Source organism: Harpia harpyja, chromosome 15 (assembly GCF_026419915.1).
Source record: "Harpia harpyja isolate bHarHar1 chromosome 15, bHarHar1 primary haplotype, whole genome shotgun sequence".
In the NCBI taxonomy this organism is placed as follows: domain Eukaryota; kingdom Metazoa; phylum Chordata; class Aves; order Accipitriformes; family Accipitridae; genus Harpia; species Harpia harpyja.
This window is the reverse complement of record NC_068954.1, coordinates 29,388,182-29,409,904: the sequence shown is the minus strand read 5'-3', so window position 1 is coordinate 29,409,904 and position 21,723 is coordinate 29,388,182. Positions and strand designations below refer to the sequence as shown.

The window sequence follows — 21,723 nt, the reverse complement described above, 5'->3', positions numbered from 1 at the left end:
CACACCTGCCCTCCCAGCGGGCTGGGAAAGGGGCTAAGGGGGCAAGGGGTGGGCACACCACGTCCCCCAGGGCTGGGCCAGGGCCGCCGGGCACCTCCCCGCTCCAGCACATACCTTCTGCACCTTGTTGATGCGATGAGCCGCCCGGTTATCTTTGGCCTTTTGCTAACAAAAACACGAAGCCAGCTGACTCGCAGCCCCCGGCGCCCAGGCCCCCCACCCCAACAACACCCTGACACTCACCAAATAGGGGGCTTTGTCTGTGGCGGGGACCTTCCTCCAGAGCTTCATGATCTGTTTGCAACGGCTCGACCAGTCTGGGAGTCCGGTAGGAGCAGACAAAGAGGAGAAAAACAACGTTAGCCCATGCCTGACAAGCCCACCGAGGCCCTCAGCGGGTGACCATCCTCCTTCGCGTGCAGGGACGACCCCGTGCCCAGGAGCTGGCACCGAGATGCCCCACCATCGCTGCAGCGCGCGCTTCAGTCCTGCAGCTGAGGCCTGTGCCGGACTAGACAGGATCTCCCCTCCAAACAGGGACTAGGGGTGTTCCACTGCACCCAGTTCCCCCCTGCCCTCACCCCGAACGGGGCAGCCGCAGCCCCCCCAGAGCCCTACCTGGATAATCTTGCTTGAGGTTGGGGAAGTTCATGTTGGCGTAGAGGACGGGCGAGATGGTGGAGAGCTCGCCCAGCTCCTCGTCCTTCTCCCAGCGCTGCAGGCTGCGCTGGTTGTAGGACAGCCCGTCGCCCTCACCCTCTGTTGTGGGTGTCGTGGGTGTTGAGGGGGTGGTAGCGGCTGAGCTGCTGGCCCAGGGGCTCTCAGGCTCGCAGTGGTCCGGGCTGAAGAAGCCACTCCGCTCCCTGCACGGGGGAGAGAGCGTCACGGACCAGCAGGGTGTGAGGAAAGATCGGGTCCTGCAACACCCTGGGGTTCACTCCCTCCAAGGAGACCAGCCCCAGCTCTCCCAGCCACCCGCGTACCTGTTATCGAGGAACGGGGACTGGCAGACACCCGAATACGAGTCCAAAGAGACGGCTCCAGAAAGCGAGCCCAGGGAAACACTCCCTGCGAGGGAAGGGAGAGGGGTTGCAGAGAAGCTCAAGCCTGTGCCCACCCTGGGGGCCGCAGCAGCCCTCAGACAATACAAGACCCCCCCCATACACAACCCCCAGAATGCTTTCCACGTTCATCCCCAGAGCAACAAAGAAGTTCCAAGCCCTGTGCCTTCCTGTACCACAGCCACTGCTGCTGTTCAAACAGTTCAGACCCAACTCTGGCTTTCCTGGGGCAGATGGTGAGTCCTGCCCTTCTCCCCCACTGATCACCACATCTTGGCTCGGGGCCGCGCCGTCTCTACCTACCCTGCCCCGGCAGCTGGAGATCTCCTTGCAGGAACGGCCGCTGTGCCCGGCTGGGGTCCTGCCCTGCGCCGCCGGCCTCCATTCCCCCGGCCACACAGTTCAGGGGCTGCTCCCCACGCTCCGCTGAGCCCAGCACGTCCTTGAAGAGCTGCTGGACGTCTTTGCTCTCCATTTTGGGCAGCTCTACGGGGGAAAAAGAAAGAGCTGAACTATCACAGGCAGCACGTGGTACAAATCTCATGCTGACAGGAGATGAAGAAGAAACCCGGGGGGTGAAGAAGAAACCTAGGGGGTCCTGGCCCTGGGATCTCCCTCGCTTCAGCTGACAAAGGGGGCACGGGGGGGCCCTCACCTTCCGTGGGGATCTTGTCGAGGTCGGAGCTGAGCGCACCCTCACCCGGGGTGGCTGGTTTCTCAGCATCCCCGGGGTCTGGGGAATCCTTTGGCTCATCAGCCCCTGCGAGGAGGAATCAGCAGGTACCCTCAGCACCCCAGGACCCCCCCACCTCAGGGCCGGGGACCCCCCCCAGCCCGGGGCCTCCGTGGGGCAGCCCCCATTACCCCCAGCCCTTACAGGGGGATACGAGTTTCCCCAGTGCCGCGCAGAGAGCCGCACCGCGCGGGGGCGCTCTAGGCGCCACTCGATGGTCACCAGCGCCGAGGAGTCACTCGGGGAAACCATAGAGTTCCCCCTCCCGCACTTCCCGCCCTGCCTAGAGCCTCCACCTCAACCATAGAGCAGTTCCGTCTCTATGGTCGTAGACGCTCTAGGCCGCCTCTCGAAGCCCCCCCCCCCCCCCCCCCCGTGGAGGACTCGGGTTTCCGTCTGTCCCGCACAACCCGGCGACCCACGAGCACGGCCGGGGGGGGGTAAGGGGGGTCCCCGGGGGTCCCCGGGGCTCACCCAGGTCCTCAGCCTTCGCGTCGTCCTTGCCATCGTCATCAGGAGCGGTGGCGCTGCCGTCGGTGCTGTCGTCCCCTGTGGGGAACCAGGCCTCAGTGGGGCAACCAGGCCTCAGTGGGGCTGGGCCGCCTTAGGGGGGGGGTCCGGTACCCCCCAACCGCCCCCGGGGTCACCCCCCAACCCCCAGCATCCTCCTACACCCCTCGGTATCAACGGCAACGCCAACAGCCCTCAGCATCCTCCAACAACCCTGGGGACCCCCAACAACCCTGGGGGCCCCCAACAACCCCGGGGGCCCTCAACAACCCCCAACAACCCTGGAGGCCCCCAACAACCCCAGGGACCCCCAACAACCCCAGGACCCCCCCCTAACAACCCCCACTAACCCCACGTGTCCCCTCTCAGGGACAGTGGCTGGAGGGGGGTGTTGGGTTCCCAGGCCAGATCCTGGCCACACTCACCTCGGGGGTGCGTGGGGGTCTCCCTCCTGTCAGGGGGGGCACCCTGCAGCACCCCAGCCAGGCTGGGGTCCCCCTTGGGTCGCGGGGCACCCTGGCCCAGGGAGGGGCGGGCAGCCCCGTCCCCCACGCCGCCCGCTGCCAGCAGCGCCTTCCGGCTCAAGTCCATCAGCGCCTTCCCGAAAAACGCCTCCTGCCGAAGGGGGAGCTGCCGTCAGCGCCACGGCGTCCGTCGGGGTGTCCCCTCTGTCCGTCCCCACCCCGTCCACCCCAGGGCCACCTCTGTCCAACCCCGTCCATCCTACCTGCAGGTAGGGGGGGAACATGTCCTCCAGCTTGCTCTTTTTCCTTCCCCGACGCTTCTTCTTCTCGTCCCCTTCTGCCGAGCCCGGATCCAGGCCGCCCTCAGCCGGGAGGTCGCCCGGAGCCCCTGCAACAGCCGCCCCGTTGTCAGAGTTTGGGGCTGTCCCCGGGGGAAGGGAAGGGTGCCGCTGGGCCCTACCGTCTTCTGGGTGCCCCTCGGTGCTCAGCCCCTCGCGCCCCACTTCGGCCAGCACCGCCGAGACCTTCTTCAGGCGGGTGTGAGACTTGCGCTGCCGCACCATGAAGCCGCCGATGCCTGGCGGGCAGAGGAAAAGGAGATGTGGGGTCACAGCGGGGCCTGGGGGGGGTGGTTCTGGTCCTGGGGGGCAGCCCCAGTGGCACTCACCAGGCCGGTACGGCTTGCGCTTCCTCTTTTTGCACTCCTCCGGGTCCTCCAGCCCCTTTCCCGAGTCCACGTCAGCCCCAATGTCACGGTCAGGGCTAGCCGGAGCCTCCAGCTTGATCTCGCACTCCATGTGCTCAACACCCACTGCCGGTGGGTGGGGGGACACGCGTTAGCGGGGTCCCCTGGCACCCCCACACCGCACCCCCGCACAGCTCGCCCGCCAGGGAAACGCACCTTCAGCTTTGAGCAGCTCGTCAGCGTCCAGATCGCCGTCCTTCTTGTCGTCGGGGCCCAGGGGGTCGCCCCCCTCCAGCCCCCCGTCCCCGTTCAGGGTGCCCAGCCGGCCCTTGCGCTGCCGCCGCTTGTGCAGGGGCGACAGGGAGAGGTTGCGCAGCACCGCCATCCCCGTCTCCGTCAGCCACACGCCCTCGAAGCGGAAATACTGGGGTTCTGCAGGGACAAAAACCAGCATTGGGGATAAAAGCCAGCGCTGGGTGCACGGCCAGCACCGGGGAGCCTGCGGCGCTGACCCCCCGGCACCGATTACGGCACTGCAAGTACCTGGCTCCTTGGCCTTGGCCGAAGCGATGTCTGTGGGCGGCGCGGGCACTGCGGATGTAAAAGCAGACAGGGAGGTGAGTCCCCACGTCCCCCAAATATCCCCCAAATCCCGTGGGCTCCCCCCACCCCAGGCGCTCACCGGCCGGCTTGACCACGTAGGGCTGGCAGGCGCTGCAGTCGAAGCCTTCGTCCGCAGCCTGCTCCACCTCCTCCTCCGTGAAAAGGCTGTCACACGCCGCGTGCAGCCACCTGCGGACAGCGGGGACCCGTCACGCGCCCCGGCCGGCCCCCCCGGGGAACCCAAGAGCAAAGACACCCCCCTCCCGCCATCCCGGGGTGGGGGGGTACACGCCACGGGGGTGCGGTGCTCACCGATCGCAGTGCCGGCACTGGATGAGCAGGTCGTCCTCCACGTACTTCTCGCGGCAGAAGGGGCAGACGACCAGGCTGGCGCAGGGCGCGCAGTGGGTGTAGTTGTTCTGCCACTCGCAGTGGAAACCGGGGGAAGCCGCCCCGCACTGCACGCAGCATACGCACCTGGAGGGGGGGGGTCAAGGTGTCAGCACCAGCCCCGAGTCCCCCCCCGGGGCTCCCCTTACACCCCCCCACGCACCACTTGCACTTCCAGCCACCCTTGGGCACGGTCTGCAGGGGGGGGTCCAGGCAGTAGGTGTGGTAGCTGATGTCGCAGTCGTCGCAGAGCAGGAGCCGGGAGGGATCGGAGGCTTTGCCGCACACCTCGCAAACGATGCATTCCACACAGCGCCAGCCCTTCAGCAGCATCACCTTTGTGATCTGGGGATGGGGGGGGGCGACCACATGAACCCTGGGCATGGCCACGGGGGTCCCCGGGCTCGGCGTGGCCACGGGGGGACACCCCGGAGCCCGGCACAACCACACGGACACGCTCGGCACGACTTCGTGTGAATGCCCCAAGGGACGTGGCTCGGCCGTGCGGGTCCCCGAGGGGTACAGCACGGTCCTGCCCACCCGGCGTGGGGCCAGGGGTCCCACTCTCCCTCACCTTGCTGTTGACACAGTAGGGGTGGTAGCACTGGGAGCACTGGGAGCAGGCGAGGAGGTGCCCCTCGGCCCCGCGCCCGAAGCTGCCGCACACCACGCACATGTCCTAGGGGAGAGAGGCCGTTAGAAGAGTCGGGGGGAGGATAACAGGAGCTGGCGGGGGACAGAAGTCTGTCCTGTCCTGTCTGTCTGTCCTGCAGCACCCTGGTTACCTGCATGAGCACGAACTTATCGGTGTTGGAGAAGAGGACGACCGTGTTCTGCATCGTGTCATCATCGTCCTCATCCTCCTCCTTGCTGGGTGAGCTCTCCACGTCGGCAAGCTGGGGACAGAGTGGGGGGGGCTCAGCACCGAGGACTCCCACTCTCCGTGCAGTTTTGGGGGGGTCACCAGCCACAGTCTGGAGCCGAACCGGGGGGCACAGGAACACATAGGGGCAGCAGACCCCCTGCCCGCCTGCAAACCAGCCCCTCCTGTGGGGGGGGGCAGCTCCACACCAGCCCTATGCCTGTAGGGTGAAACCCCCAGACCTACAGCACAGCCCCAGGCAGTCACCTCCCCCCCAGGACCCCCACCCCGAGGGCTCCCGAGCCTTTCCGAGGGACTGGGATGGTGGGGAAGGGGATAGGGGAAACGCTCGGCTCTCAGCCCTGCCACCTAACAGCTTGGGGACCCCCCCCGGCCCCCCACCTCTGCCCCAGCCCAGCCTTACTGCTAGGGTGTCAACGGACGAGGTGGTCGACTTCAGGCGCGCACGGCCCCGGCCCCGGCCCCCGTGGGACCCACCTCGGGGGCGCCTCCGCCCGGGGAAGCTGCTGCTGCGACCCTAGGGCCAACGGGAGAGGGCGGTTACAGCAACCCTGGGGGGGGCCCCGACCGGACCCCCGCCACGCATCCCGGCCAGGGCAGGGGCAGCGGAGGGGCACGGCCCCCATCCCACCCCCCATCGCATGCTCAGCCCTCGCCTACTTGCCGCAGGGGCAACCCGGGGAGGGGGGGCATGGCCCCGGCAGGGTGGGGAGTGTGGTGGGGTGTGTGTCCCCCCCAAGATTGGGGCTGGCAGGGTTCCCCCAATACCTGCTTGACACGGGAGCGCCCCGGGGAGCTGCGCCGCCGGCTCTTGTCCCCGTCCCCCTTGGCAGCCGGCTCGAAGAGCAGCGAGTCGTCGGTCTCGGCACCCAGCGGCAGCGATCCGGCGTCCTCCTTCTGCAGGCTGGCGTCGGCCGAAGCTGGCCCCAGCTCGAGGGACAGCGAACCCCCACCCTCGGGGTCCGGGGAGCCCAGCAGCGGCTCCGAGCCGGGGAAGCTGCTGCTGGTGTCCCCCTGGCTCAGGTTGGAGATCTCGTTGAGGATGTCGGGTCGGGGGGCGCAGGGCCGGGGGCTCGGGGCCCCCCTCGTCCCCACGCCCCAGCAGCTTCTCCCCGGCAGCGCACACCTCCATGGGGGTCTCGGGGCCCAGCTCCTCCGGCTCCAGGAGCAGGGGGGACCCCTTGGCTTCGGTGTCCCCCCCAGCCCGGCCTTCCTCCAGCGCATCCTCCTCACTCAGCGGTGGGGAGCTCCCACTGGTGCCCTCCCGCTCCAGCCTCGGTGCTTCTTCCTCCTCCTCTTCCTCCTCCTCAGGCAGGCCCGGGAAGGACCCCAGCTCCGGGGCTGGGCTGGCATGGGGGCCATCTCCAGGGGGGCTGGCTGGTGACTCCCCCTCACCACCGGCTGTCTCCATCTCCTCATCCTCGGGGGGCTCGGCGGGGGCCAGGGTGCAGGCAGGTGAGCCCAGGGGGGGTGGCGGGGAGCTGGGGGGCTCAGTGTCCATGGCAGTGCCGGGGCTGCCGGGGGGCTCGGGCAGGGCTGGGGTGGGTGGCTCGGGCACCTCGTCCTCCTTGGCGTCAGGCGAGGGGTCTGGGGGGTGGGCAGGCGAGATGGCGCGGAGATCTGGGGGAGCGGAGAGGAGGGGACGGTGACACCCAGCCCTCACCAGAGACGCACACACCCCCCTTCCCCAAACCCCAGCGCATCCCCAAACCCACCTGGGGGAGCCGGGGGTGGGGGGTGCCGTCTCGGGGGGCAGCAAGGGCTCCGGCTCCATCTCCATCTCCTCTTCGGGGGGCACCTCCGGGGCCAGGGCTGGCGCTTCCTCTGCCACAGCCACCTCGGGAAGGAGACCTGTGGGACGGGGCTGCGGGTGAGGGGGGTACACAGGGGTCCCCTCCACTCTCTGTGTAACCCAGCTTGGGGCTGAGACACAACAAACATTGCCTTGGCCTGGCCCAGGGACCCGCCAGCCCCCCCACGTACCCCCAAAACGGGGCATCGAAGCACGAAATCAGGGTCAACAGGTTGAGGGTCACACAAGACCAGTGCTGGGAAAGGACCCAGGTGTGGGACCCCCACACCCACGGGAGTCAATAGGAGGGAAAAAAAAAAGGACAGACCCGAAGGTCCCCCATTTACCTGGTGGCTTAGGGTCCTCCTCGGGGGGCAGCTCGCTGGGGAGCAGCTCTTCGGGGGGCAGCTCGTCAGGGGCAGGTTCTTCAGGGGGCAGCTCATCGAGGGGTGGTTTGTTGGGGGGCAGCTCATCAGGGGGCGGCTCGTCAAGGGGCAGCTCGTTGGGGGGCGGCTCGTTGGGGGGAGACTTGTCAAGGGGCATCTCGTTGGGGGGCAGCTTATCGGGGGGTGATTTGTCAAGGAGGAGCTCGTCGGGGGGCAGCTCGTCAGGGGGTGACTTCTCGAGCGGCGGTTTACTGGGGGGCAGCTCATCGAGGGGAGGTATGTCGAGGGGCAGCTCGTTGAGGGGCGGTTCGTCAAGGGGTGGTTCACTGGGGGGCAGCTCCTCAAGGGGGGGTCTGTCAAGGGGCGGCTCGTCAAAGGATGGTCTCTCGAGGGACAGCTCATCAGGGGGTGGCTCCTCGGGGGGCAGCATGAGAGGAGGGGGCTCCTCGGGGGGCTGCACGAGAGGAGGGGGCTCCTCGGGGGGCTGCACGAGAGGAGGGGGCTCATCGGGGGGCTGCACGAGAGGAGGGGGCTCCTCGGGCGGCTGCACGAGAGGAGGGGGCTCCTCGGGGGGCTGCACGAGAGGAGGGGGCTCCTCGGGGGGCAGTTCATCAGGGGGCACCTCGCTGGGGGACATCTCCACAGGGGTCGGCTCGCCAGGAGGAGACCCGCCATCACCCGGGGGTGCCTCCTTGGGGTCATCCCCCCCAAGCTGCGTCTCCTCATCGCACCCTGCAGGCTCCGGCTCAGGCGGGGGGACGGGCACATCCGTCAGATCGCTGCGATCAGGGGACGCCAACCTGGATGGGGGGGGGGGGGGACCGCGTAAGGGGAGTGGGGCTCAGACCACCCCCTCCACGGGGCTGCCGGGACACATCCTCCCACCCGCAAAGGGAGCACCCAGCCCGACACCCCACCAACCGGTCCCCCCATCCCCACTCACGTCTGGGCAGGTGGGTCCGGCTGCGGCGCGTGTGCCGGCACCCCGCGGGCGTCCTCTGCGGTGCGGCGCCGCTGGCAGCCCTCGCACACCGAGTAGCTCTGGTACCACTGGCAGCCGGGGTCGAGCCCTGCCGGGCGCCGGCCGCAGTCCGAGCAGATCCGGCAGTTCTGGTGGGGGACGGGGGAAGGCGGAGGCATGTCAGGGGTGGGCAAGGTGGGGGGGGCCAGGCACCCCTGTACCCCCCCTCAGCGAGAGCGGGGCGCACCTTGCACTTCCAGGAGTCAGCGGGGAGGCCCTCGATGGCTGGCTCCATGCAGAAAGTATGGTAGCCCTCGTCGCAAGCCTCACAGACCAGCATCATGGAATCCTCGCCAGGCTGCCTGCGGGGTGCAGGGGCAGGGATGAGGGCTGCGTCCCCCTCCCGTACACCCCTCGTTGTCGTCCGCCGTCGTGCGTGCGTGTCCCCCCCCCACCCCAGCCACGGAGACGCAGGCTCACCTGCAGGTTTGGCACACTTTGCACTCAGGGCACTGCCAGCCCGAGCGCTTGCGGGGCGTCAGGGCAATGTCCAGGCAGGCCCCGTGGTAGTGCTGCCCGCAGCTGGTGCAGAAAACCAGGTCCCGCAGGTCACCCGGCCCGTCGCATACCGAGCACCGGGCGTCCTCTGAACGGAGACAGAGAAGGGGGCTGTCAGGACCACCCTCTCGCTGGGCTCTGCCCCCCCCCGGAACCCCCCCCTCCAGGGCAGGAGGGGACCCAGCACCCAGGGCTGGTGGTCCCAACCCACACGCACCCATCTGCACGGCCTCGGCCACGTGCTCGGGACAGAGGAGCCGGAGGGTCTTCATGGACTGGAAGCAGCCGCTGGCGGCGGCGCAGGGGAAGTGGTAGAGGCGGGGGCAGCCGGCCGCCCGGCACGGGATGGTGGCCCCCGTCCGCCGACAGTGTTCACATTTCTGAAAGCGGAGGAGCCCCGCGGGGTCAGAGACGCTGCCCAGGGCCAAGCTGAGCCCCCGCCGCCGCCCCCCACCCTCCCCGGGACCCGCTCACCTGTGAGATCCCTGAGAAAACAGCTCTGCTCACGCCGGTCAAGCCCGCCGCCTCCTGCCCCACGCCGGCGGACCAGGCTGCGCACCAGCGGTGGACCCAGCAGTGCCCTGTGGGGAGGGGGCATCAGGGACGGGGTCGGAGGACACCCAGGGTGGTGGGACGGGGACCCCGGTGCCGGGACCGCGCTCACCCCGTCGGCTCAAAGAGCTGCGCTGGAGTCACCCGCTCGGAGAAGCCGATCTGCGTCAGGTCGTCACCCACCGGCTCCAGCTCCGGGGGGGGCTGGCCGGGACCCTCGGGGGGCTGGTGCCCCACCAGCTGCTCAGGCCAGTCGGGCGCCGGCTCAAACCGCTGCAGCTCCCGCTGCCCGTGCGGGCTCCAGTCCCCACAGTTGCAGAGGGCGCAGCGGCGGGCCGGCGTGCTGGAGGCGGGGGGGGGACACGGACACAGGGGGTGTCAGAGACACTCGGAACCCCCCCCCCCCAACAGCTCCACGCCAACCCCTGAACCCCCTCGTTCTCACCTGCCGGCCTGGGGAGGTCCCTTTGTGTCCGTGCTCTCCGGCTCCGGCCCCGCGGAGGCTCCTTCGGGGGGTTTCAGGGGGTCCCCCTCCGCGCTGCCCGTCTCCTCCGAGGCCACGGCCCCATCGGCTGCCAGGAGAGGGGCTGTCAGCCACCGCGGGGTGGGGACGGGGGACGACAAGAACCTGGCACTCTAGGGTGGGGGGGGACAGCACCAGCCCCCCCCCCCCCAGCACCCTGCCCTGGGCTCACCTGGCGCGTCCGCGTCCTTCTGCTCGCTGGGCGGCTTCTGTTCGTCCATCCTGCCTCCGGCGTCCCTCGGGGGAGGCCCGCGGCTGGGAGGGGGCGAGATCTGTCAGCACAGGGCTGAAGGGACCCTTCCCCGGACCCCCCCGGGACACCCACACCCCCCCCCCCAAGGGACAGGGCAGCCCCCTCCGGCCGCTCCCCCTGAGGCAAGTTTGCGGGGTCTCAGCCTGGCGGAAGCGTCACTCCCTACACGTACCACGAGCGGGCGGCAGGTCCCGGTTCCCGGGGGGGGGGGGTGTCTGCGGGCCCCCGTACCCCACAGACGGTTCCTCCCCACTCCCTCCAACACCCACTGGCCCCCCCAGGTGTCCCCCCGAGGTCAGGGTGGGGACGATGCAGGAACACCCCAGGGCAGCCCCTTCCCCACTGACGAAGCCATGCGGGGGCCAGGGGTGCATGACCTCAATTAAACCCGGGGGGGGGGCCGGGGGGGGTCGACCCTGGCACCACCACACGCCAGCACCCCAGGGGGTCACTGGGACCCCTGAGAAACCACCTGGACCCTGGCAGCACCAGCTCCGAGGCGGGGGGGGGGAAGAACTCTCAGTGTCCGTGGGGAAACTGGGACACCCCCCCGGTGCCCCCCCGTCACAGGACTGGGTGGGATTTGGGGTGCAGCAATAAAGCGGGGTACCCTGAGTCCCCTCCGCCAGCACCCGCCTGTGCCTCAGTTTCCCCAGGCACAGCACCGACCCGGCCAAGCCCACGCAGCACCAGGTGGGGGTGGGGAGTCACAGAATTGGGGGGGGTCACCCCCAAACACCACAACCAAAGCTTGGGGGGGGGGGGAGCCATATCCCCTCCTACTGGTACTTCACATGCACCCTAAAATCCCAGGGGGGGCCAAGAGGCTGCGGGGGGGGACACACACGACAGCAAAGGAGACCCCAAACCCGCCTGCGAGCCACGCGCGAGGGAGGGGGTCCCGGGGGTCCGGCCCCCCCCCCCCCAGCTCCACACACCGGCACCCCTCCCACCCCGGAGCACCGGGGGGGGGGACGTGCTAGGGCAGCCCCCGGCACCCCAAAACCCCCACTGCCCCCCCCCCGAGACGCCGCGGGGGGTTCCGAGGGAGCCCCGGACCGGGCACGGCGGGGTCCCGGCGACTGCCCCCCCCCCCCCCAAGCAAATCCCCTCCGGTTCCCCGGTGATCCCGGGGGGGGGGGGGGGGGGGATTAGGGCCGCCCCAGAAGAGCCCCGGTGTGCACCGGGGCGGGTGGGGGGGTCGGCGGAGGGGCCCGGCCGGCCCTGCCCGCGCCCCCGGGGGGGGGCTGAAGCACCGCGCGGTGGACGCCCCCCCCACCCCGCCGCCGCCCCGGTGCCCCCGGGCCGCGCTTCCCTCCCCCCTCCCCGGTACAACCGGGCCCTCCGGGGGACGGGGGGGGAGCCGAGCCAGCCAGAGGCCCGCTGCCCCGGCCCGCCGCGGCCTACCCGAGCACCGGCACCGGGGCCACGGAGCGCCGGGCCCGGCCGTACCTGCGCTCAGGCGGCGGCCCGGGCCCCAGCGGCTCCCCGGGAGGCGGGCATAACCGGTACCGGTGACCGGTAGCGGACACAAAGGGAGCCGGGGACCGCGCTCCGGGCTCCGGCCACCGGGGGAGGCCCGGCCGGGAGGAGGAGGAGGAGGAGGCGGCGGCGGCGGCGGCGAGGCCCGGCCCGGCGGAGGCGGCGCGGCCTGGGGCCGAACGCGAGGCCTCTCCCTTCCGGGGCCACGGGGCCCGGTCCCGAACGCGCGGGAGCCCCGGTGGGGCCGCTCCCCGCCCCCCCCCGCTCCCCCCCCGGCTCTTACCCCCGCGGCCGCCCCCTACGCCGACGGGCCTCGGGGCGCGGGGCGGACGGTGCTCCCCGGCGCGGCCATTTCCAGAGGAAAGTAGGTCCCGCCGCCCGCCCCCGCCCCGCCCCGCCCGCCCTACCCTCCCGTCCGTCCCGCCGGGGCCGCCGCGCTGCGCCCTGGGGGCCGCGGCCGGGGGGGGGCGCGCCGCGCCCGCACTACTTGGCGGCGGGGGGTTCGGGCGGAGGGAGACGCGGTGCGCGGCGGGCGCTGCGGCCGTTGGGGGGTGTGACGGCGCGGGCCGCAGCGCACGCTGCCGGGAGGGGATCCCTCCGCGACGCTTAACCCCGGCGGCGCCGGGGCGGGCGGCGCGCACGTGGGCACGGCGGGGCGGCACCGGGGAACGGCGGTGGCTCCGCCCACCACCCCCCCTCCCCTCCCCTTCCCCGCGGGGGGGACCGGAGCGGTCCCGCGGGTGTCCGTGGGGAGAGCTCCGCGCCCGGTCCCGGTGTCCCCGGGACAGCCGCCGTTTTCCCGGTTCTGGCTCCCGCGCTGTGCCCCGAGCGGCGTACGGGAACGGCCGACTCACGGTACTCGTGTGCTGCCGAGACGCGGCTTTGTCCCACGCGTGGGGCAACACCAGCTGCCCGTAGCTCCTTCCCGGTACCGGGCAGTTAGGGCCGCGCACACGGGAAACCCCACGCGTGTCGTGGACCCCCAGCCCGGGGCGGGGGGGGGGGTACAGGGGCCTGATCAGGGCGGCGGCTCCGCTCCCCGGCCCCGGGACCCTGCTCCGGCGGGGCGGGGTGGGGGGGGATGTGGCCCGGGCTCCCCCCAGCCACAACCCGGGACCCCCACTCCGGGACCCCCGGTAGCCCCGGGGCGACCAAGGACAGGTACAGGGTGGGTAAATGCCCCCCCCCCACCCCCGCGGGAGCCCGAGCCCCCAGACCGAGAGTGCAGGGCTCTGGGGGGGGATGACGACTCGGGGCCACAGACCCCCACTACCCCCCAGTCCGCAACATCCCAGCCCCAGCACCCACTCCCCTCTCCACCCCAACGCTGACTATGGGGGCACAAAGCAGCCCCCCCCTGCACCCCACTTCCCTCCTCAGCAGCTCCCTGCTCCTCTCTTAACAGCATAATTGGGTAATTAGCAGTAATTAGCCTGACTGGGTGGAGATAAGCCACATGGGGAACCACAGCCAGGCTGGGCACCCCAGCACTGCAGAGCCCCCCCCACCACTCACCCAGCCCAGGCTGTGGTTTGGGGGGGGGGAATGGGGCTGCAGAGCCCCCCAGGATCCCAGTGACAGCCCGGGGGGCTCAGCCCCACAGTACATTTGGGGTTGGGGGACCCCCACATGCTGCCTCACCTTCCTTCCCCCCCCCACCCAGGGCAGAAGCAGCCCCCCCCCAGCCCCAGCCCAGGCTCTGAGGGGGTTCACAGACAAAACAACGTTTAATTGTTCCAGCCCCGCGGCCCTGACTCCCACGAGCGGCGGCTGCCAGCGCGGCACAGCCGGACCGCAGCCCCGCGCCGGGAACAACACCCGTATTCAGCCCTGGCTCCCCACCGTGTCCTTGTGCGTGGTGGGGGGGGGGGACACGACGGGGACAGTGGCTACAAGCAAGGGGTGCTCCCCAGCTGGGATGGGACCCCAGCCCCGCTCCCAGCCCCTCGTGAGCCCCACAGCCTGTGCAAAGGGAGAGGTCCTGTACAAAACAGTGGGACCACGTGGCCCCGGACCCCCTAAAGCCACCGCTGTGGTCTGGGGGAAGGTCCCATGGGGGGTCTGCCCCATCTTGGGGGTCTGCCCCGGGCAGGGCTCACATCAGGCGGCAGCCGGTCGATCTGCTGTAGGAGTTGTCCACCCGGTCAATCTCCTCGATGATCTTCATGAAGATCCCCTGGGTCACCTGGGAATGAGGGGACATCAGCCCCGGCACCCCGGGGTCCCCGTTCCCAGCCCCGGGTGGGATACACCACCCTGCCCCAGACCTGGCTCTCCTTAGCCGAGGACTCGAGGAAGATGGCCCCCCACGACTCCGCCAGCTTCTTCCCTTCATCCGTCTTCACCTCCCGGCTGGAGACACAGCAGGGACAAGCAGGGTGGGCCACCGGGTCCTTGGGGAGGTGGGGGGGGGGGGGACAGCAAGAAGGGACAGGACCCCCAGAGCCCTCCTTACCTCTGCAGGGACAGATCCGCCTTGTTCCCCACCAGCACCACGGGCATGCTGCAGGCATGGGGAGGGTGAGGGCCTGGCCCCCCCCTCCCCTTCCCCGGGCCCCCCCCCCACCCCGGGAGGGACAGCACCTACCGTGTCTTCCCCCAGCTCTCATACAGCTTGTTGTGAAGGGTCTTCACCACCTGGAAGCTGTGGGGAAAAGGGGAGATCTGGGCACTGCCCCCCACCGGGGTGTCCGTCCCCCCCCCCAAGGGGACCCACCCCCATCCCTGAGGGTGAGCCCGGCAGGGAGGGTGGCTGTGTCCCTCACCTCTGCAGGGACGTCACCGAGTACACCAGGACGTAGCCGTGGATGCCGATGATGAAGGAGTGGGGCAGGATGGTGTACTCATCCTGGGGGAGGGCAGGACCGGTGCCAGGGGCAGCTCCGGGGCCAGCAGCCCCCTCGGTCCCCGTCCCCCCCCGGGCTCCCCCTACCCCAGGACCTGTCCCCAGCATTACCTGCCCGGCTGTGTCCACCAGTTGGAGCTGGAACTCATCCTTGCCCACCACCACCATCTTGTTGTAGGCTGTGGAGGTGGCACCAGGTTAATGGGACCATCCGGGACCCCCGCACCCCTCCACACCCCCCTCGGGGACCAGCGTCCCCTCCATCCCACTCCGGGGGTGCCTCAGCCCCCAGCACAAGATTTTGGGGCACAGCCCAGAAGCGCAGACTGTCCTCGTCACCTGTGGCCTCATGGAAAGGGGGGACCTCAGGCAGGCAGCCCCCCCACTCCCCCCACTTACTGCTCTCCACCGTGGGCTCGTAGCATTCCACGAACTTCCCCTCCACGAACTGGTGGGCCAGGGAGGTTTTGCCTGGGGGGGGGGGGAAAGCACAGGGCTGGGGACCGGGGTCCAAGCATCATCCCGGGGCAGGGGAAGGAGCCCAACCGAGGGAAGGGAACCGTCTCGATTCCCCTGCGCTCGCCGGCCCCCCGAGCGGTGCAGGGGACCCCCCCCCGGGGTGACGGGGGCTCCCGAGGTGGGCGTCCAAGCTGAGCACGGCCCCACAGCCCCCACCTGCGGTGGGGACCCACCGTGCTTTGAGCCCACAGCCCGCCCCCCCCCGGTACACCCCCAGCAGTGCCCTGTGGGGCACCCCCAGTCCCACTCACCGCCCGGGCAGGGCCCCCCCACGCCCCGAGCCACACGGGGCAGAGGTCACAGCCCCTTCCCACACCACCCCACCATGAGACACTCTACACCCCCCCCCCGCACTGACCCACGGCGCGGTACCCGAGGATGAGCACTTTGCGGTAGCGCACCAGCGGCATGACCCGCGGCGCGGGCGGGCGCGACACACGGAGCTATAAACCGCCCGCCGCGGCGGGCGGGGGGCGGTGCCGCCGCCACTACACCGGTAACCCCACGTGACCACAACACCACCCGCCCACCCGCTTCCATTGGCCACGCTGCAGCGGCGGGGGTGGGGCCCTGAGGACGGCGCAGGCGCGCTGGCCGCCGGGGTTCCATTCATGAAAACGGAGGGAACGGCCGAAGCCACGTGGTGGCCGCACACCTGAGCCGGCTGCGGGGGGGGGGGGGGTCGTCCGCCTCCTACTCCCCCCCCCCGAGGCCCGGGGACCCCCGGAAACCCCCGTACCCACCTCCTGCTCCCCGAGATCCCCACCCCGGTCTTCCCCAGCCCCAGAGACCCCCAGCACCCCCGGGGATACCCCAGCCCCCCCCCCCGGGATGCCCGGCCTTGCGCAGTCCCCCCAGCCACGGCTTCTCTGGGGTCATAAAGTCTCTTTATTTACCCAAACAATTAAATAGTAGTATTTTTTTTTTTTTAAACAGAAGTGGTTAAAAGCAGGCTGCCCCCCTGCCCTGCGGGGTTGGGCCCCGCTGCCAGGGTGGGTGGGCAGGCGGGCGGGGGGGGACATTTATATTACCATTTATAAATAGAAAAATAAAACTCTCAAGCAGGACAGGTTAGCGGTTAGCACGGTTAGAGCCGGGCCCGGCGCAGTGTGCCCGTGCCCACGGCAGACACCCCGTCAAGCCACCCTGTGGCATTGAACTGCGTGGGGTCAGGGACGGGGACACCGCAGGTGACGGAGGGACAAACCCAGAGCTGGGGGAACAGGCAGGAACTGCTGCCAGGTGCTTGATGTTGGGCTGATTCGGTATCCCCCGGGCTGGATTTGGCGCCAGGGTAGGGTCCGGTGGTGCCCAGCCTCAGCTCGACAGGCAGCAACCCTGGCCCCAGCCGCAGCGGTTAATAAAGCAATAAATACAGGGGGAGCATGCAGGGGTCCGGGGGTGTGGGGACCCGGCCAGGCACCCAGCAGTGCTGCGGGGGGTCTCCGGGACACGGGAAGGGGCTGAGCCCAGGTCCCTGGGCCACCCTGTGTCACCCCATCCCAGGGACCCTGTCCCTACCACCCCGCGCTCCTGGGCAGCGCTGAGCCGAGAGGCACCCCAACTTCCCCACGGGGCCAGGGGTGCCCCTGTCCCTCGACCCTGGGTCCAAGGGGGGGGCCCGGGGCCAGAGCCCCCTGCTTCCAGTGTGCGGCATGATGTGCAGTGTGGCGACTGGGGGGGCCGGGGACCCCTACGCCTGCAGGGCCTCATGGCCCAGCACACCCCCGGCCAGCCGGTAGAGCAGGCGGGAGTACCAGTGCATGCCCGCCTCCGGCGCCGTCCCGTTGCCCGCCTCGGCGCGGGCAGGCAGCAGCGAGAGGAGCCCGTGGAAGAGGCGGAGGGGGGCGAAGGCGCGGTGGGCCCAGCGATGGCTCTCCAGGACGGCGTAGCAGGATGCCAGCACCCCATTGACCAGCAAGGTCCCGTGGGAGGTGAGGGGGGCGAAGACCCCCACGCCGTCCTCCCGTGAGACCCTCAGCACCCGCGCGGGGCGCAACCCCTGCCCGCCGGCCCCGTGGGCCAGTACTGCGTCGCCCGGTCGCACGCGGCGGGCGAAGACGGGCAGGAAGGCGGCTGTGCTGTTGGCCGCCCCGCGGGCCGCGAAGACTAGGTGGGACGGGGTGAGAAGCAGCCGGCGCGCCGGGCTGGCCGTCTCGATGGCCACGAAGGAGGTGCGTTGGCCCAGGTCGCGGTCGAGGAAGAGCAGCACCTCGGTGGGCACCAGGCGCCCACCCGGCTCTGCGCCCAGCACCCAGTCGCCCTGGCGCAGGTCGGCCAGGCCCCGGCGCTCGCCGCTCTGCAACGTCACGGTGGCGTGGCCGGGGAAGCAGCCGCCGGTGCGGACAGCCAATGAGTTATCTGGGTGGATGGAGAAAGCTGTGGGTCCCCCGTCCCCGCCGGCCACCTCCATCGGCCACCACCTCCAGAGGGGAAACGGCCCAGTGCGGAGCAGCCCCCCTGAACCCCCAAACCACCCTCGGAACAAAGCGGGTATTTTCCGAAGCCCCCCCTGGTTCCTGTATGCTGCTCCCGGGGAGGCCAGGCGCTGCAGGGCCCCTTTGTCCGCCCCGCACTGACGTCCTTTGTTCAGGGCCAGGGCCGGTGACATTTACGGCCACTTTCACTTTCTGTCGATTGTCACTTCTGGGCCGGATGGGGGCTGCCGGCCGGAGCGGCCACGGGGCTAGGGGCCGTGGGCTGGGCTGCGGCCATCCGGACCGGCTTAACAATCCTTGCTGTGCCCCGCACCGGGAGCTGAACTGCGAGGGTGGCTCCGGCTGGACAAAATTTGGAGGGGGAAGTATGTTTTTTGCCAATCTGGTGGCCGGAAAGGCCAGGGGGAGCTGGGCTTGGGCCAGACATAGGCTGAACCCGTTGGAGCCGGACACCGGCCGGAGCAGGACTGCATCCCACGTGGATCCGGGATGCCAAGGGGGAACAGAGGGAGCTGCGGGGCCACAGGCTGAGATGCTTTATGGGGATGGCAGCACCCCGCCCCGACGGCAGCCCCCTCCCCGCGTGGTACCTGCTTTGACGGAGACGTGGACGTGCGCCTTGGACTCATAGTAGACCCAGTCGAAGCCGGCCTCCACGGCCAGGCGTGCCAGCATGCCGTACTTGTGGCGGTCGCGGTCGGAGGTGGTGATGTCCAGCGCCCGGCCCTCGTAGTGCAGCGAGTCGGGGAGGTGGTGCCCGTCCTCGTCCCAGCCCTCCGTCACCCGCAGCTTCACCCCCGGCCACATGTTCATCACCGCGATGGCCAGCGAATTCACCCGCTCCTTGCAGCGCTGAGGCGGGGGGGACACACCAGCACCGGTGTCACCCCGGGCCCCACTGCAGCACCAGGTCCCCTCCCAGGGGGGGATTCCTACACGCAGATGGACAGAGGGACACTGGGCCTGCGCAGGGCTTGGATGGAGCCCAAAGGGGCTGCTGGTGGGGGCAGATGGTGTGTGTCCCCCCCAGGGCGCAGAGACGGGCACGGCCGAGCTGCCCCCCCGCCGTGTGGGCGAAGGTTGAACGTTAACGTGCCCCGGGGTCCCGTGGTGGAGCCGCCTCTCGGTGCAGGCAGCCGGGCAGAACGGGCAGGGGACCGGGACGGGGACCGGGACGGTGTCACCTTCCCCGCGGCCACGGCCATGACTGATTAACCCGGCGGGGGGGGGCTGTGGGGCAGAGCTGGGGGTGCAGCTGACCCTGAACCAGACCCGAGTCCTGGAGAGGCACCAGGGGGGGCTCAGCGCCGGCCAAGCAGGGTGGGGAGCAGGGCCTGGGGGGGCAGCGGGGGGGGGTGCAGGACACCAGTGCCCAGAGCAACGGTGGGGGGTCCCGGGTGGCTCCGGGGTCCCTCTCCCCACCATCATCATCATCACCAACATAGGGTGCAGGGGTCGGGGTGTCCCCCCCCCATCCCCGCAGCCCGTGAGGTCACGCCATCCCTCCGCACCCCGGTGCCCCACTCTCCCCCCCCCCCCGCAACAAAGCCGCTCCCGGCAGCGTGGGGCAGCGGGGGCGGGAGTGCGGGGTGCGGGCCCGGGAACGGCCGGGCCGGGGGGGGGGCTGGGGGGGGGGGTGGCGGCAGCGACGGGGGGGCAGGAATGCGCCCGGCCCGGCCCGGCCCGGCCCGGCGACAATAGGCGCTTTTCCAGCCCGGCGCTGACCTCAGGCCCCGGGAATGCCGGAACGGCCACAAAGGGCTCTTTCAGCCACCCGCACCCCGGGCCGGCTCCGTGCCCGTGGCCCCGAACCGGCCCCGGGCCCGCCCCGCCCCCGCCGCCCCGGTCCGCGGGAACGGCCGGGGCCGCCTGGACCATTCGCAGCATCCCCCGTCGCCATGGCGACAGCGGAACCGTCCCTCGTCATGGCAACCGTGAGCATCCCGACGGGGGAGCGGTGCATCCCGGGCTCCCGCCGGCCCGGATCTCTCCCCGCTGACCGGCCACCGGGACCGGGGTGCGGGGGCGCTGGGGGAGCGGAGCCGCCGGTACCCCCGTACCCCCGGTACGGCGGCCGGACCCCGCGCCGCCCCCGGCCCGTTAATGCCCGACGGCGGGTCCTTAATACCCAGCGTGACGCGACCCCCCAGTCCCGGGGCTCCGGTGCTGCCGCGTCGCCGTCAAGGGCCGGGGACCGGGGCCGGGGACCGGGGCGAGGCACGGTGTGCCCCGGGAAGGTCCGTGTGCCCCGGGACGGGTCGGTGCCTCCCCGGGGGTGGGTCGGTGCCCCCCGGGGAAGGGTCGGTGCCGCCCCCCGGGGAAGGGTCGGTGCCACCCCCAGGGGAGGGTCGGTGCCCCGAGGGGAGGGTCGGTGCCGTCCCGGGGAATGGTCGGTGCCCCCCCGGGGAAGGGTCGGTGCCGCCCCGAGGGTGGGTCGGTGAGCCCCGGGGAGGGTCGGTGCCCCCCGGGGAAGAGTCGGTGCCCCTCGGGGAAGGGTCGCTGCGGTCCCACCCGCCCCCCTCCGCCTCCCCCGCCGCCCCCACGTCCCCGCGCCCCCGGGAGCGAGACCGGGCCGGGTCGGGCGCAGCCCCCACCTCGGTCATGAGCCGGTCCGCCCCCGTGTTCTCCTCGTCCTTGAAGATGATGTCGGGGTTGTAGTTGGGCACCAGGTCCCTGAAGCGCTCCGAGCCCCGCAGGACTTTGCCCTCCGCCTTCCCGCTCGCCCCCAGGGTCTGCTCGGGCACGTTGGGCACGAATTGCTTGTAGAGCAACGGCGAGAGCTGCCGCCGCCCCAATCGTCGCCGCCCCACCGGACCCCGGCCCGGGCCGCAGCCCAGCACCGGTGCGGCCAGGAGGCAGGCGGCGAGGCCGAGCAGGCCGAGGGCGAGCGGGTTCCACCGGGGCATCCCGGTCGCCGGGCCCCGCTGCCTCCGTGGGCCCCGTTCAGTCGCCGGGGGCACGGGCGGCCGGGGCGGGCATGGTCCCGGTGCGGCGGCCCCGGGGCTTTTAGAGGGTCGCGGTGCCAGGGGCGGGTCGGCGCCGTTTCCTTCTCACACCCACGGCCCCGTCGCCGCTGCGGGATCCGCGGCCGCCCGGGACGACTGACACCCCCCCCCGCCACACACACCACCCCCCCCCCCCCGCCGGTGCCGCCACCCACTCGGAGCGCGGCGCCCGGGCACCGGGACGGCCCCCACCCCCGCCGCCGGCTCCGCGCCCACGGGCCCGGTGCCCCCTCGCCTGGCACTGCACCCCGGTCCCGGGACTCCCCCACCCAGCCCGAGCCTCCGGGGAAAGCTCCTACCGCTGTGTCCCGGCGCCGGGCACCGGACACCGGGCACCCCGCACCGGGCACTGCCCCGGGACTGGCACCGGGCAGTGGGCTCCTGGCGCTGCCCCGGAACGGGGACCCGGTACCCCGCTCCTGGCGCTGTCCCGGGACCTGTCCCCGCGCCCCGATCCCGTCCCCCGCTTCCCGTCTGAACCCTGCGCTCCGGTACCGGCTCCTCTCCCTGCTTCCCGCACCGCACTCCGGTACCGGGAGCCCCCTTATCCCGCTCCTAACGCTGCTCTTCTGGTCCCGGGACCTCTCCCGTCTCCTGTCACCGCCTCTCGGGACCGGGGACCCCCCTCTCCTGGCGCCGGTCCCGTTCCCGGCCCCTCTTCTCCTACCGCTGCCCCTGGCACCGGGGACACCCGTTATCCTAAGGCTGCACCGCAGATACCGGCACCTGCTCCGTTCCCTGGCACAGCCCCGCTGCCGGGACCCGCTTCCTGGCACTACCCCGGTCCCCCCCTCTTCGGTCTGACGCCCGGTACCGGTACCCGTTCCTGGCCCGGCCCCCGGTACCGGTTCCCCTGGGTGCCGGTCGGCACCGTGCGCTGCCCGCGGCCGTCCCGGCCGGGCTCCCCCCACCTGCGGCCGCTCGGCTCCGCCGCTGGGCAGCCCCACCGGGCTCCGCCTCGGACCCGGCCCCCGGGAGCGGCGGCAGCGGCGGCCACATCCCCCGGGGCCGCCCCCGCCGGGGCCCCGCCGCACTGCCCTGCCCCGGGCGGCCCCCCCCCCCCCCGCGGCCCCGGGACCG

The 21,723-nt window shown here is 71.2% G+C and overlaps 3 protein-coding genes across 5 annotated transcripts in view; all 3 read right to left on the bottom strand.

Annotated features, from left to right (window-relative positions):
* Window positions 1-12,242, bottom strand: part of KMT2D (lysine methyltransferase 2D) — a 28,179-nt gene extending 15,937 nt beyond the window's left edge. The window contains 32 exon segments of the mRNA XM_052809368.1: window positions 115-165; window positions 244-317; window positions 619-863; window positions 984-1,068; window positions 1,365-1,547; window positions 1,717-1,821; window positions 2,269-2,343; window positions 2,730-2,919; window positions 3,032-3,156; window positions 3,229-3,345; window positions 3,436-3,579; window positions 3,670-3,885; window positions 3,997-4,044; window positions 4,136-4,245; window positions 4,369-4,533; window positions 4,610-4,791; window positions 5,021-5,125; window positions 5,232-5,342; window positions 5,733-5,846; window positions 6,098-6,385; window positions 6,387-6,961; window positions 7,058-7,180; window positions 7,469-8,307; window positions 8,451-8,617; window positions 8,716-8,830; window positions 8,949-9,114; window positions 9,244-9,406; window positions 9,501-9,608; window positions 9,693-9,921; window positions 10,024-10,150; window positions 10,274-10,356; window positions 12,120-12,242. Coding sequence (XP_052665328.1) covers window positions 115-165; window positions 244-317; window positions 619-863; window positions 984-1,068; window positions 1,365-1,547; window positions 1,717-1,821; window positions 2,269-2,343; window positions 2,730-2,919; window positions 3,032-3,156; window positions 3,229-3,345; window positions 3,436-3,579; window positions 3,670-3,885; window positions 3,997-4,044; window positions 4,136-4,245; window positions 4,369-4,533; window positions 4,610-4,791; window positions 5,021-5,125; window positions 5,232-5,342; window positions 5,733-5,846; window positions 6,098-6,385; window positions 6,387-6,961; window positions 7,058-7,180; window positions 7,469-8,307; window positions 8,451-8,617; window positions 8,716-8,830; window positions 8,949-9,114; window positions 9,244-9,406; window positions 9,501-9,608; window positions 9,693-9,921; window positions 10,024-10,150; window positions 10,274-10,322 — 5,394 coding nt within the window. The 5' untranslated portion in view covers window positions 10,323-10,356; window positions 12,120-12,242.
* A 1,302-nt stretch (window positions 12,243-13,544) lies between these two features.
* On the bottom strand, window positions 13,545-15,765 carry RHEBL1 (RHEB like 1). Of its 3 annotated transcripts, XM_052810038.1 has the most exons (8): window positions 15,559-15,759; window positions 15,081-15,152; window positions 14,793-14,860; window positions 14,602-14,684; window positions 14,424-14,480; window positions 14,292-14,339; window positions 14,104-14,188; window positions 13,545-14,021 (listed from the first exon to the last, which is right to left on the bottom strand). In XM_052810038.1, exons 1-8 carry the CDS (start codon window positions 15,608-15,610, stop codon window positions 13,932-13,934), a joined length of 555 nt encoding a protein of 184 aa, XP_052665998.1. In that variant the 5' UTR covers window positions 15,611-15,759; the 3' UTR covers window positions 13,545-13,931. The 3 variants fall into 3 exon arrangements, with proteins under 3 accessions (XP_052665998.1, XP_052665997.1, XP_052665999.1); XM_052810037.1 differs by having other exon boundaries at window positions 14,104-14,293; window positions 15,559-15,765; XM_052810039.1 differs by lacking the exon at window positions 14,292-14,339 and having other exon boundaries at window positions 15,559-15,763.
* Window positions 15,766-16,133: 368 nt separating this feature from the next.
* Window positions 16,134-20,744, bottom strand: DHH (desert hedgehog signaling molecule). The gene is made up of 3 exons (XM_052810036.1): window positions 20,233-20,744; window positions 18,229-18,490; window positions 16,134-17,561 (listed from the first exon to the last, which is right to left on the bottom strand). The coding sequence occupies exons 1-3, from the start codon at window positions 20,542-20,544 to the stop codon at window positions 16,894-16,896; spliced, it is 1,242 nt and encodes a 413-aa protein (XP_052665996.1). The 5' UTR covers window positions 20,545-20,744; the 3' UTR covers window positions 16,134-16,893.
* Window positions 20,745-21,723: the final 979 nt, after the last annotated feature.

Coding starts and splice junctions, on each gene's coding strand:
- DHH (XM_052810036.1), bottom strand. CDS start 20,544: ATGCCCCGGTGGAACCCGCTCGCCCTCGGCCTGCTCGGCCTCGCCGCC. Junction 18,491..20,232: donor CGGACCGGCTCATGACCGAG/GTGGGGGCTGCG, acceptor CCCCCGCCTCAG/CGCTGCAAGGAGCGGGTGAA. Junction 17,562..18,228: donor CCACGTCTCCGTCAAAGCAG/GTACCACGCGGG, acceptor CCATCCACCCAG/ATAACTCATTGGCTGTCCGC.
- RHEBL1 (XM_052810037.1), bottom strand. CDS start 15,610: ATGCCGCTGGTGCGCTACCGCAAAGTGCTCATCCTCGGGTACCGCGCC. Junction 14,861..15,080: donor CGAGCCCACGGTGGAGAGCA/GTAAGTGGGGGG, acceptor CCACCTCCACAG/CCTACAACAAGATGGTGGTG. Junction 14,481..14,601: donor TCGGTGACGTCCCTGCAGAG/GTGAGGGACACA, acceptor TTTTCCCCACAG/CTTCCAGGTGGTGAAGACCC.